Raw genomic sequence first — 13791 nt, forward strand, 5'->3', positions numbered from 1 at the left:
TAAAAAATACAAAAAACTAGCCGGGCGAGGTGGCGGGCGCCTGTAGTCCCAGCTACTCGGGAGGCTGAGGCCGGAGAATGGCGTGAACCCAGGAGGCAGAGCTTGCAGTGAGCTGAGATCCGGCCACTGCACTCCAGCCTGGGCGACAGAGCGAGACTCCTTCTCAAAAAAAAAAAAAAAAAAAAAAAAAACCAACAAAAAAAAACCCCAAAAAACAAAAATTGATTCACTTTAAACTTATTAAGAACAGTTATTAAACTGGATGTTTCCCCAAAACCAGTCACCTTCATATTTATAGATTAAGATTTAGATGAATTGTTGACTTCATTCCTGAAATATTGGGGGGTTTTCCCTTCTTTATTTCATTCATAGTCACAAAACAAAGGACAGTCTTTACCACCTTTTAGCCACAACTTAAAATAAAACCATGGTACTGATTGTTGGTCCAAGAAAGTCCATCTGTTAGAGACTATGAAGAGAAGAGAAAATTCAAATGTTCCCATTCTTGTTAGCATCTCTAAATTTGGAGGAAGATGAGGTTGAAACTATAAGCTAAAATGAGGCTTTTGGATTATTAGCCCCACCTGGGTTTGAATCCTGGCTTTTCTGATTTACTAGATGATAGATGAGTTTTGTTTTTTTTTTTTGAGACAGTGTCTTGCTCTGTCACCCAGGTTAGAGTACAGTGGTATGGTCATGGCTCACTGCAGCCTCCACCTCTTGGGCTCAGGTGGATCCTCCCACCTCAGCCCCCTGGAGTAGATGGGACTACAGGTGTGTACTACCACACCCGGGTACTTTTGTAGAGACGGGATTTCACCATGTTGCCCAGGCTAGTCTTGAACTCCTGGGCTCAAGCCATCCGCCTGCCTTGGCCTCCCAAAGTGCTGGGAAAGAGTATTTTTTTATAAGCTTCAGTTTACTTGTGAATAAAATGGAGGTTATATAGTTTACCATCTGTGACTGTTAGAATTAAATTATAGGATACATGCAAAGCAGTTAGCAAAGTGCCTAGCATGTAAGAAGTACTTGATAAATGTTAGCTCCCATTATCTCTAGATCATTAAGTCTTACTAATAATAAGGGTTAGACTAGTGTAACAATAAGTTACTAGTGCTAAGGAAAATTAAAATTTTTTGGTACATAAGCTGAGATCTGATTATTAAGCCCTTAGTCATATGGCTATATGATTTTTACTTTCTAATCTCAACTATGAAATGTTGATCCCAGAAAATTTTTTTTTTTTTTTTTTGAGACAGAGTCTTGCTCTGCCGCTGGGGCTGGAGTGCAGTGGCCGGATGTCAGCTCGCTGCAAGCTCTGCCTCCCGGGTTTACGCCATTCTCCTGCCTCAGCCTCCCGAGTAGCTGGGACTACAGGCGCCCGCCACCTCGCCTGGCTAGTTTTTTGTATTTTTAGTAGAGACGGGGTTTCACTGTGTTAGCCAGGATGGTCTCGATCTCCTGACCTCGTGATCCGCCCGTCTCGGCCTCCCAAAGTGCTGGGATTACAGGCTTGAGCCACCGCGCCCGGCCGATCCCAGAAAATTTTTTAAGGAAAGTCAGTCCTGTGATAGTTTTATATTGTTGGAATTCTGGCTTTGTCACTAGATATGTGACCTTGGGCAAATTAGTTAACTTTTCTGTGCCTCAGTTTCTTTACAGTTTTATATACTTTTGTCTGTAAAATGGGGAAAATACCTTAGAGGATTGTTGTAAAGAATAAATGAGTTGATATATATAAACTAGCACTTAGGACAGTGCCTTTATTTATTTATGTAAACAGGCTCGATATATAGTGTTATATAAATTGCTGCTGCTGGATTTGACTCCTAGAAGTTAAATATTTGAATATTAGGCCCCTTTGGCCTAACTGGCTATTCTTCTCATCATTTAATGTGAATAGATATGTTTGTAGGAGATTTATTATCTTTAGTTTCCATTGCCAGATTAACTTTCTAAAATGCAGGTGATAAGAGATGAGTGAGCTGAAGGACATGTTCTATAGATAATCTTGTGGTTCCATTTTGATGGACACAGAATTTCTATATATTGCTTGTCCTCCTTTGTGAAGCTTTTGTAGGGAAAATGTATCTTGAAATTTTTATAAAGCTGATTCTCCCCTCCCCTGCCTCCCATTGAAATGTCCTTTTTGGGTGACCACAGGGAGTGGAGTGCTAGCAAGGTGAAAGTGGGGTATTGGAAAGGCAATTTGAATTGAGACCTTTCATTTTAGCTTTACAAATCCAGCAAGTAAGGAATTTTCTAATCAAGAGTTACTTCCGGCCGGGCGCGGTGGCTCACGCCTGTAATCCCAGCACTTTGGGAGGCCGAGGCGGGCGGATCACGAGGTCAGGAGATCAAGACCATCCTGGCTAACACGGTGAAACCCCGTCTCTACTAAAAATGCAAAAAATTAGCCGGGCGAGGCGGCGGGCGCCTGTAGTCCCAGCTACTCGGGAGGCTGAGGCAGGAGAATGGCGTGAACCCGGGAGGCGGAGCTTGCAGTGAGCCGAGATCGCGCCACTGCACTCCAGCCTGGGTGACAGAGTGAGACTCTGTCTCAAAAAAAAAAAAAAAAAAAAAAAAAAAGAGTTACTTCCCTTCACGAGGAAACTCATTTCTGATTTATATTTCCTTCTCAAGGAGTGACAGTAATGCCTTTTCTTTCCATATGAATGAGATTGAACATTGTTTTTGTCATGTTTATTGATCATTTGCGAGTTGTATATTCATGCCCTTGACCTTTTTTTTTTTTAAATAAAGAGACTGTAGATAAAGGACATTAAACTTGCCAAGTATGTTTCAAACATATTTTTCATTTTGTCAGTTATCTTTCATTTGGTCGTGCTTTTTTAACAGTAGAGAAACTTAATGAAATCTATAAATTTTTCCTAAAAAGTGTTATGGTTAGAAAAATATTTGAGTGCCATAAAATGTCATAGTTTGTGTGTGGATGGATCCATTTAATAAAAGTTTTTCCTTAAAATTTCACAGGATTTGCAGAGACTTTGCAAGCTAACATAGGCCTGAGGCGCTAACATCATAATAGCTAGCATTCACTGCACACATGCTGTGTGCCATAGCAGTGTGCAAGGTCTTTTATGTACAATATTCCTAAAACTGAGCTTCAAGCTAAATTGTATTATCTGGTTTTCATAGATGAGTAGTGAGCCCTGAAGAAGTGAAATAATTTGCCCAGGGTCACAGAGCTAATTGATGGATTGGAATTTTAACTCAACTCTGCCTAACTCCAAAGTATATAGTATACTTTTTCTACAAAGCTTTACTTTTTGAGGCTTCGAATAAATTATATTTATCCTAAAAGTTACATTACTTTTACTAGAACTTGAAAATATGAGTCTATAGCCTACTGAGACTGCTCTTGATTCCCGAAAGCACAGTAAATAAGGTAATGAAAAACATGTAAACTAGCTGAAAAGTCTCCACTGTCTAGGGCTTTGATTTTCAAAGTGTGGTTCTCAGCCACACTTAGTGACTCACGCCTGTGATCCCAGCACTTTGGGAGGCCAAGGCAGTGGATCACTTGAGGTTAGGAGTTCAAGAACAGCCTGGCCAACATGGTGAAATCCTGTCTCTACTAAAAATATAAAAATTAGCCAGGCGTGGTGGCAGGCTCCTGTAATCCCAGCTACTTAGAGGCTGAGGCAGGAGAATCACTTGAACCTGGGAGGAGGAGGTTGCAGTGAGCCGAGATCATACCATTGCACTCCAGTCTGGGTGACAGAGTGAGACTCCATCTCCTACCCCCCCCCCCCCCCCCAAAAAAAAAAAAAAAAAAAAGTGGTTCTCAGACCACCATCATCAGCATCACTTGGGAATTTGCTTGAAATACGAATTCTCAGGCCCTACCCAGATCTGCAGTTTTCTGATTATGTATAATCAGAAAGTCTGTAGGCTAGGCCCAGCAATCTGTTTTATAATACCTCCAGTTGGTTATAATGTATGTTAAAATTTGCGAACCACTGATCTAGGGAAATTGTTTCCTAACTAGTGTTTTATTTCTGCTTCTATTGAGTTTTAGCCTAAGTCTCAACGGTTGAGTGCAAAATTAGCATTATTGCATAGTGGCAAGGACATGGAGTCACACAGGAGCTAGTTGAATCCTGGGTCATCAAGAATTTCAGGGCCGCGCATGGTGGCTCACGCCTGTAATCCCAGTACTTTGGGAGGCCGTGGTGGGTGGATCATTTGAGGTCTGGAGTTGGAGACCAGCCTGGCCAACATGGTGAAACCCCATCTCTACTAAAACAAAAATTAGCTGGGCATGGTGGCAGGCACCTATAGTCCCAGCTACCCAGGAGGCTGAGGTAGGAGAATCGCTTGAACCTGGGAGGCAGAGGTTGCGGTGAACCGAAATCACGCCATTGCACTCCAGCCTGGACGACAGAGCAAGACTCTCTCAAAAAAAAAAAAAAAAAAAAGAATTTCAGGCAAGTTCACCTCCCTGAGCCATAGTTTCCCATGTTTGAAATGATATTAATAACATCTATCTCCATGTAAGATTTTTTTTAGAATTAAGTAAGATAATATGTAAAGTGTCTAGTACATTGCCAGGATCCCAGGTGTTTGAGAAATTGCATCTAGCAATTTTTCTTGTTAGCAAAGAGCGCCCACCTCCATCTGTTCTAAACTCCTCTTGTTTCTTGAATGTATTTACTGTCTTTTGTCTCTGGGGCTTTGTATTAACTTATCTCTTGGACATCTAACCTCCTACCCCTCTTTGCCTCACTAATTTTATACATCCTTTAGATCCCTGCTATAGTTACTCCCCTTGGAGGGGGCTTTCCCTAACCCCTACCCCCCAGTCTCTATAGCAGTCTGTATTTCTATCACTGCATTTATCACACCACTTTGGAATCATCTGTCTCCTGTATAAACTTCATTGAGGCAGTGTCTTGTTCACTGCCATATTCCTAGGGACAAGTAAAGTTCCCTGTATATTGTAGGAGCTAAGTGTTGAATGAATGAATGGTGGCTGCCATTCTTGCTTCACCTTCACCCTCCAAGAGCAATCTCCCCATTCTGGTTTATAGTTTCTGTGCTCACTGCTTGTGATAATCATAAGTATATATTGTTGAGAACAGTGCCTTTTTTCTCTTTCCCTGAAAGCACATACTTTGATGTTGGCTGACATAGTAGTTCACTCAGCTGTTTCCTAACCACTGATCCCTCTGTATCACAGGTATCTCCGGGGAGCTTTGTGCCTTGATGGATCAAGTTCATCATATGCAGCACTCAAAATGGCAGCATCCTTCGGACCTCACCACGCGGTGAGTGGGTGATTAGAAGAAGATGGAAAAGGGTAGAATGGCTGGGCGCAGTGGCTCACGTCTGTAATCCTAGCACTTTGGATGGCCAAGGTGGGTGGGTCACTTGAGGTCAGGAGTTTGAGACCAGCCTGGCCAACATGGCGAAACCCCATATCTACCAAAAATACAAAAATTAGCCGGGCGTGGTGGCGAGTGTCTGTAGTCCCAGCTACTTAGGAGGCTGAGGCAGGACAATTGCTTGAATCCCGGTGGCAGAGGTTGCAGTGAACCAAGATGGTGCCACTGCACTCAAGCCTGGGTGGCAGAGCGAGACTCCGTCTAAAAACAAGAGAGTGAAATTTGGCTGCAGGAGAAACATAGTAGGGAGTAGGGGTTGGAATTGCTTAATTCAAGAGGCAGGGTGAATAAAGTGATGCAGTATAATGGAATAAGAACTGGACTGAGGCTGAGCACAGTAGCTCACGCCTGTAATTCCAGCACTTTGGGAGGCCAAGGCAGGAGGATTGCTTGAGCCCAGGAGTTCGAGACCAGCCTGGCCAGTGTGAGACCCCATCACTACAAAAAATACAGAAACTTAACCGGGCATGGTGGTATGTGTCTGTAGTCCCTGAGAGTGCCTGAGAGAGGAGGATTGCTTGAAGCCCAGGAGCTTGAGGCTGTGATGAGCAGTGATTGTGCCACTGCACTCCAGCCTGGGCAACGGGGCAAGACCCTGTCTCAAAAAACAAAACAAAAACTGGACTGAAATTCAGGAAACCTGAGTTCTAATACTAGCTTTGCAACTTGGTGTCAAAGGACCATCCTAGTTCTGAAATCTTCTGGAATTTTTTTTTTAAGACTCAAATTTAGTATTACAGTTCTCTGGATTCTTGATGCAGTGTGGCTGTACAAGTTTATTCAGTTACTTTGATTCAGATACTCAGAAACCTTGGAATCATCTTTTACTCTTTTCTCTCTCACCCCATATTCAGTCTACCAGCAAATCCCATAGGCTCTGCATATACAGTTGTCCTTGGTATTCCAGGACCCTCTTTGGATACCAAAATCCCCAGATGCTCACATTCCTTATATAAAATGCCATAGTGTTTGCATAACCTGTGCACATCCTTCCATATACTTTAAATCATCTCTAGATTACTTGTGATAACTAATACAGTATAAATGCTATGCAAATAGTTGTTATACTGTATTGTTTAGGAAATAATGACAAGGAAAAAATGTCTGTACATGTTCAGTACAGATGGAAGCATCCATTTTTTTTCTTTGACTATTTTTGACCCATGGTTGGTTAAATCCATGGATGTAGAACCCATGGATATGGAGGGTCAGCTGTATATCCAAAGCCTAACTATTTCTCATCATTTGAGCTGGATTGTTGTAAGTCTCCTAAATGCTCTCCTTGCCAGTGCACTGGTCACAACTCAGCAGCCAAAGAAAGAGATTCTTTTAAAGCATCAGTCAGATTTGCTCAGTATTTCCCAGTGGCTTCCCATCTCACATCTTCCCATTCTCGTAAACCCCTACAAAAGCCTATATGCTTTGGCCTGTGCTCACCAACCTCATCTCCTAATACTCTTCCTCTTGCTTTAGGGCCTTTACGGTCATGTTCCCTCTGTAGTTGTCAAAATTATATCATTTCTCAGAAGGAAAGGCAGTATAGTGTAATTGTTATTAGATAAATTCTGGAGTCAGATGTGAATTCAAATCCAGGTCCTTCTACTTACTTTACTGTATGACCTTGGGTAAGTTATTAACCTGAGGTTCAATTTCCTTACCTATACAAGGACTTAATGAAAATACTAGTAGGATTGTCACAGTATTAAGTGAGGAGAGGTATTTAAAGAATTCAGCAAGTACTTGCATATAGGGATAGATAAATGTCAGGTACTGTTAGAGTTATTTTCAACCCTGGCTACTACTCATAATCACCTGTGGAGATATCTAAAAATAAAGATGTTCGTATCCTGATTCCAGGTATCCTAAGTCATTAAGTCTGGGAGGAGGGAGAGGCCAAGAATCCATATCTGTATTTGTTTTTTCTTTTTCTTTTTTTAAATTTTAGAATCCATATCTTCAGAAAGTTTCCTAGATTGTTATTAGGAGCACTTTTAGAGTCGAAAATGCGATCAAATTATCTTAGAGTGTCTTGCTCAGAACCCCAGCCCAGCACATAACTAAGAAACTTTACTTTGAGTCTGTGCTGTTAATTTTTCAGTCTCAACTTGCAATGTGATACTCACATGATGACTTACCTTTCTGGGAATTTATTCTAATTTTAACTGCCGTGTCCTGAGCAACCTTGAGCTATGTCAGACAATGAGGTCCTTCTGGAGGTACAGGTCTGATGCAAACAATGAAATATAGATCCTATCCTAAATTCTTCTGGAGGAAGAAAATGTTTTTTTTTTCCTCCCCTACTTAAACATTATTCTACATTAGTTTTCCTTAGAACATTGTGTATATGGCACATATCACCATACTGCCTATGGGAATTAGGTGGCTTTGGGAGTTGGAAAGAAATAGCACTTATGGTATGGTGTTCATATAAATAAAATAGTATAAAATTTCTAAAATTGCGAGAATTGAAATATAAAATTAATATCTGATTTCCAGAAGTAAAGATTTTCTTAAAATTGTTGTGCTGGCCTTTTTTTTGTGCACAAATAGCCATTCTAGTTGAAATAACCTTCCTGTTTGTACTCTCCCTCTCTTGATAGAAACTACGCCCGCCGACAGAAACATCTGCAAAGATACAGTCTGACTCAGTGGGTTGACAGGAACATGCGAAGCCACCATCGGTTCCAGCGTCTCCCAGACTTCTCGTACAGTTAATTTGTCTCATGCCATCAGCAACGAAGGTCCCTATCCAGGGTCCTACTTGGAGCAGCATTTCATGTTCTTTTGCTGTTTTGTGCTTTGCTGATTTTGAATTTTATTTTTCACAGATTTTTATTTAAAAAACTCGTCACCTTTTGGAAATGCCCATTGCTGACTTGAATTTTTTGTGTGAAGTCCCTCCTGATATTGTGTGTGTGTGTGTGTGTGTGTGTGTGTGTCTCTGTGTTTAAGCAAATGTTTGGTTGGTATAGTTTTTTTGTTTTTTTAATTTAAATTGAAGGTAGCTGCCTCCTGAAAGCCAGCATTAAGCCAGAACACCCAGGCTCAAGCAAAAGACCCACCTCTCTGCAAAGGAAAAGTCTACTTCTGGTACCTCAAAGAAATCATTGTTCAGTCTCCCATAAGGAAGAGATTCTTTACCAGGCTGTGAGCCAGTGTTACATGACTTGTGAATGGATATAAGTTACTTTTAACAACCCCTCTTACCTTTTTATTTGAATCCTCTGAATACCTGTCAGTATTTTAAAGTTGGCAATCCAGGACATTATAAGTAGGATGGAGCAGGAGAAAAATCCTATTGAAAGGACAAATTAAGATAGTAAATCGTCTCCTCTCCCTTCTGTATGTACTAGCTGCCTTGATTTTTTTTTTGGTGGCGGGGGGGGGGATTTTTTTCATTCTTTATTGAACTTATTTTGCACAATAGTGTTTACAAATCTTATACATCTTACTTTGACAGAAGACTTATAATACCTTGTGGTTTTGAGACTGGTTGTCTCCTTTGCCTTTCTTCAAGGATTTTCCTTTTTCTTTTTACCCCACAGTGACCACTCTGCTCGTTAGGATTCTAGTGGCAGTATTTTTGTAACCTGTTAGACATGGATATGCCTCTTCACGATGGCCTCCTTGCTCTCTTTAGAGCTGCCCACCCAGAGTCTTGACTCTAGGGCAGGCTAGTGCTATTGTGGTATCAGTTGGTATTTAGTTTCATTTGCTGAACCCCAACTTTAAGTATGAGTGTTAGTTAGGGAGCCTCCATTCTGTGGGAGAGTGTGGAAAGGCACTCTTTTGTCTCCATTATTAGTTAACAAGAGGTGTCTTTAGACCCTAGATGTTACCATCTCATTTGGTCAAGCCCCTGATACCTAGTTTCACATAGATGCTAATGTGGATGTAATATAGTTGTGACTAAGCCTATGCACAAAAAGCATTACCTGATCTTAAGGTTTGGTATTCTAACCAAAGTTGACAGACTGCATCTGTCTTAATGGATATCTTAGGAGTTGGTTATTCTTTTTCTTTTTTTTTTTTCTTTTTTTTGAGACGGAGTTTCGCTTTTGTTGCCCAGGCTGGAGTGCAATGGCGTGATTTCCACTCACCACAACCTCCGCCTCCTGGGTTCAAGGGATTCTCCTGTCTTAGCTGGGATTACATGCATGTGCCACCATGCCCGGCTAATTTTGTATTTTTTAGTAGAGACGGGGTTTCTCCATGTTGGTCAGGCTGGTCTCAAACTCCCGACCTCAGGTTATCCGCCCACCTCGGCCCCTAAAGTGCTGGGATTACAGGCATGAGCCACCGTACCTGGCCGGTTATTCTCTACAGATAGCCGTAGACATCATTTTGGGAAGTTTTGCAGTCTGGCATTTGTGCTGTTGTTCATTCTCTGTGAAGGTTGTTCATAGTTGCTATAGCCTCTGTCTGGTTTTGTGATTTCATCAATCCCATCTTTCTGTGTGAGTAACGCATTCTAAACATCCTACCCCACTTTAGAAACTGACTTGGGGAAAGCTTGGTCATTTAAGCCAACAATAAATTTGGGTGAATGTCCCTAAGTGTTTACTGTTTTTATCCAGTCAAGGATTTGCTTTTCCTTGAACATTTGGTTTAAATTCTGGGGCCAAAATGCAAAGGAGAAGTTCTATTCAAAGGCAGTTGTCGAAATCTATTATTTTAGTTAGCCTACTTGGCATTTACTACATCGGTCACTTCTCCAGGCTGCCCTAAATTAGGTTGGTGGAGTGAGACATGCCAAACATCCACCTTTGGGACCACAGCATAGTTAAAATTAAATGTAGTTGGAATAGCTAGCATTGCAGCTGTCTAGTTCCCTACAGAAAACCCAAGGAGTGAAGGGACAGGATTTTGCTTAGGCAAAAATCTAAGACTCATGTTCTTACCCTCCTGGTACATGTGGTTTTGAGACTGAATGTGTAATAGGAGCACTGCCTTTGCCAAATCAAATGAGTGACAGGTTAACTAGAAAATGTGACAATCACATTTCCTCTTAGCTCAAATAATTCTGTTTTTCCAAAGCTTTAGCAGCTTAATTAAATCTGTTGGACTGGGGGAGGAGAGAGCTGTTCTCTAGTGGTTAACATGGTATTCTTTAAGAAGAAAAAACAAAGCCAAAGAAAACTCATTATCTGGCATGTTCGCCTTAAAGATGGTAGTGGGTAGAATCTGGAGTTTTCATCTCTTTTCAAAGCTGGGTATCTCTTATATTTGGTGTTGGCCTCTAAGTCTAATATTGCAGTTGGAATTCTTGCTGTATTATTTTTAAAGTAAGTGTTATGTGCATTTAACTGCTTTCTTCATCCATGATGACATTCCCACCATGGGGGTCTTGACAAAGCAGAGTAAAAATATGCTGTTTACATTGTTTACTTATAAGTAAGGAGCCTGAAATAACCTGTAGTTTCTAATGCAGGCCCTGATTTACTTGCGTTGTCAGTTTCAATTATGAAACTGAAGTTTGGTGCCTCCTCTTTATCATGTTTTTTCTCTTGTAGCAGTTGTGTTTAATGTCATTAAAAAGAAATAAAAGTTCTTCGTCAGTGACATATGTACTGTGGCGGTCTGTCGTAGGCTTCGATGGAGGGTTATTTGCCTTCTTCCTTTGCGTAGGTAGGTTAGTGGGGTGGGGAGGGGGGCGGCAGTTAGTAGAATGTGGTACTGGGAAGGCGAGGGTGCTTGCTCCCTATTCTTTTGCAGGTAAATTACAGTGTTGAGAAAGGTGTTCTAGCAGTTAAGAAATGTTGAAATTGATTGGGATTTGCAGCTACATATGGTGCATGTCAGGAACCTGACATAGGGAGAGCCTGAAATATCATTATGCCTCAGTTTTTGCAGAGGGGGAAGATGGCTCAGCCCTGATCAGGCAGGCATTGCCTTTTATTCCTTCCCATGGCTGTGTGGTTGGCCTCCCTATTTCTGCTTCTCCAGAGCTAGCACTGATTAGGGAAGAAGCCATGCTATCCCAGAGCATTCTCTCTTTGAAGGGGATGTAAGAAATCAGAATCAGTGATACAGAATTGATGGTTGTTCATAACCCAGTTTCTCAAGAAACTGCGGCTCCTAAAAACTAGGTGAAGGTTGGATAAGTGTGGGTAGATGTGGGAGACATAGTGTTCCTTAGATCCCTTTCGTGAACCAAAGCTTCTTAGACTTACCCCCAGAAGCAAGGAGAAAAGGGAAGGTAATAATAACTTGTCACCTATGTTAGCCAGTGCTTTAAAAATCTGAGTTCATGCTGACAGAACAAGTAACAACATGTTTAGCCATGCTGTCTGGCCTGCTGTGCTATAAGTTTTGTCTATAAATTCTAGATAAAATATAGTATTGAGTCCATGCAAAAGACTCAATGTAAGTTTGCTAAGTACTCGGCAACTTGACATTCTTGTCTCAATCTGAGGTACTCTCCTTAACCTATGCATATCTGTTTTGTTCCTATCAGGTGTAGATAGGATCTTTTGTTCATTTTACATTACGGAAAAGTGAAGAGGAAAAGGAGAAATGGACCTTCTCCAAGAGGAAGGGGGTCGTTCTCTGATTAGCCTATTTTGAGCTTTTATTGGAAGAAAAAACCCAACCACCTAAAGCTAGAAAGTGGAGTTCCCTGCTTCTCTTAGTATTCTGCTTTTCTAAGAGAAAACAATTACTCCTAAGCTGATTTTAGTGTATGCTTGGTTTGTATGCCAGAGCACCTGTCAGGAAAAAAAAAAAAATTCCACTTGTCACAGGAAGTATCAGCCGGTCAGTGGTGGAATTCCTAAATGAACAGGCTCCCGCCTTGTCCTTCCTCCCCACCTGTCTTCCCCCTGTGACAACTGGGACATGCCATAGACGGAAAATCTGGCCCTCCCCAGCACCCATTGAGAAGGGGGTGGAATATAATATTTTGGATAACCTTTAAAGCAGTCTAAGTGATAGTCCTGAAATATATCACTAAGGAACTATTTGTTTTGAGAAAGCGCCTCGCTCTGTTGCCCAGGCTGGAGTGCAGTGGCGCGATCTTGACTCACTGCAACCTCCGCCTCCTGGGTTCAAGTGGTTCTCATGTCTCAGCCTCCTGAGTAGCTGGAATTACAGGTGTGCGCCAACACTCCTGGTTAATTTTTGTATTTTTAGTAGAGACAGGGTTTCACCATGTTGACCAGGCTGGTCTTGAACTCCTGGCCTCAAGTGATCTGCCCCACCTTGGCCTCCCAAAGTGTTGGGATTACAGGCGTGAGCCACTGCACCTGACTAGGAACTATTTGTATACAAAGTTTTCCTTCAACTTCAAGTCACATTTGAAGGTTTGGTAATATTTTGTACCGATGGAGCTTGATGGAGCTGGGCAAGGGAGGAGGGTGAGCAGGGTGTCCCATTTATAGAAGCAATTTGTTCTTGGAGGCTACTTCTTAAATGCAAATTCCAGTAACCGTCACATAGGTTTAAAGAGAGTCAGAAATAAATCGAAAGCATCATATTAATGGGTTGGTGAGATTTTGCACATTTTTGTTAAGGGTTGAACCAAAACTCTTAAAAATGGATTCTTGAGAAGGCCCATTCTGAAAAACTAGGGGACAAGAGTAGGAGGAGAAAAGGACTCTTGCCTCATAGAAACACTCACCAGTCTATCTTCCTCCCCTCAGACCCTGAGGTTTCCCTCATGCTCCTAGGAGGGAGGATGCACCTTGGCTCCTATTGTAGGAAGTAGGTAGAGTCTGGGAATCTTCTAAATTCTCTGTTTTTGGCAGATAAGGACACCAAGACCTAACCTCAGAGAATTAACTTGCCTGAGGTGTTAGGTGATTACAAGGCAGGGTCTCCTGCTTCTCAGACCAACATTTCTCCCACAGGCCTGCTGTAGTCTGCAAGTGAGGTCTCTTGGTCTCAGAGACCTGCCTGTGCCTTTCCACAGTTAGGAGAAAATGTCCGTGGATCTATGTGATGGTGGTGAAAGGATCACATCCCAAGTCTAGCTGTGTAGGGTTCGACTTTGCAACTACAGTGATTCAGGGAAGGCTCAATTGTTACACAATTGGGAGTTTAGGGAGGTAATTAAAGGTAATGGAGTTTTATCTAAGCCAAGAGTGTTACGTCTTCTTCTGTCATACCCTTTATGATGTACCACAGGCACAGATTAAGTTGAAGACAGGAAACCCCCATTAGCAGAGCTCCCTGAGCCCCACTGACTATACTATACCTAGTGCTGACTTCGGGGCTTTTCCATCATTTGGCACTAGATGGGTACAGAGGGCCTAGGAAATACCTCTTTGAGGTTTGGCTTAGAGTTTGGTGTGCAACTCAGTTTCCTACCTTGCTGTGCAGCCTCTAAAACCTTCTTTCCCTCTGCTTTCAGAACCTTTTTTTTTTTTTTTTTTTTTTTTTTTTT

General features: G+C 41.8%; 1 protein-coding gene across 3 annotated transcripts in view; it reads left to right on the top strand.

The window, feature by feature from the left end:
* Nucleotides 1-10974, top strand: part of S100PBP (S100P binding protein) — a 43054-nt gene extending 32080 nt beyond the window's left edge. For 2 of the 3 annotated variants that reach the window (XM_025395788.1, XM_025395779.1), the window contains exons 6-7: nucleotides 5204-5291; nucleotides 8009-10974. In XM_025395788.1, the coding sequence (XP_025251573.1) occupies nucleotides 5204-5291; nucleotides 8009-8123 (203 nt within the window). In that variant the 3' untranslated portion in view covers nucleotides 8124-10974. The remainder of the gene's footprint in view (nucleotides 1-5203; nucleotides 5292-8008) is intronic. The other variant, XM_025395798.1, reaches the window with a different exon arrangement.
* Nucleotides 10975-13791: the final 2817 nt, after the last annotated feature.

This window comes from Theropithecus gelada, chromosome 1 (genome assembly GCF_003255815.1).
Source record: "Theropithecus gelada isolate Dixy chromosome 1, Tgel_1.0, whole genome shotgun sequence".
NCBI lineage: Eukaryota > Metazoa > Chordata > Mammalia > Primates > Cercopithecidae > Theropithecus > Theropithecus gelada.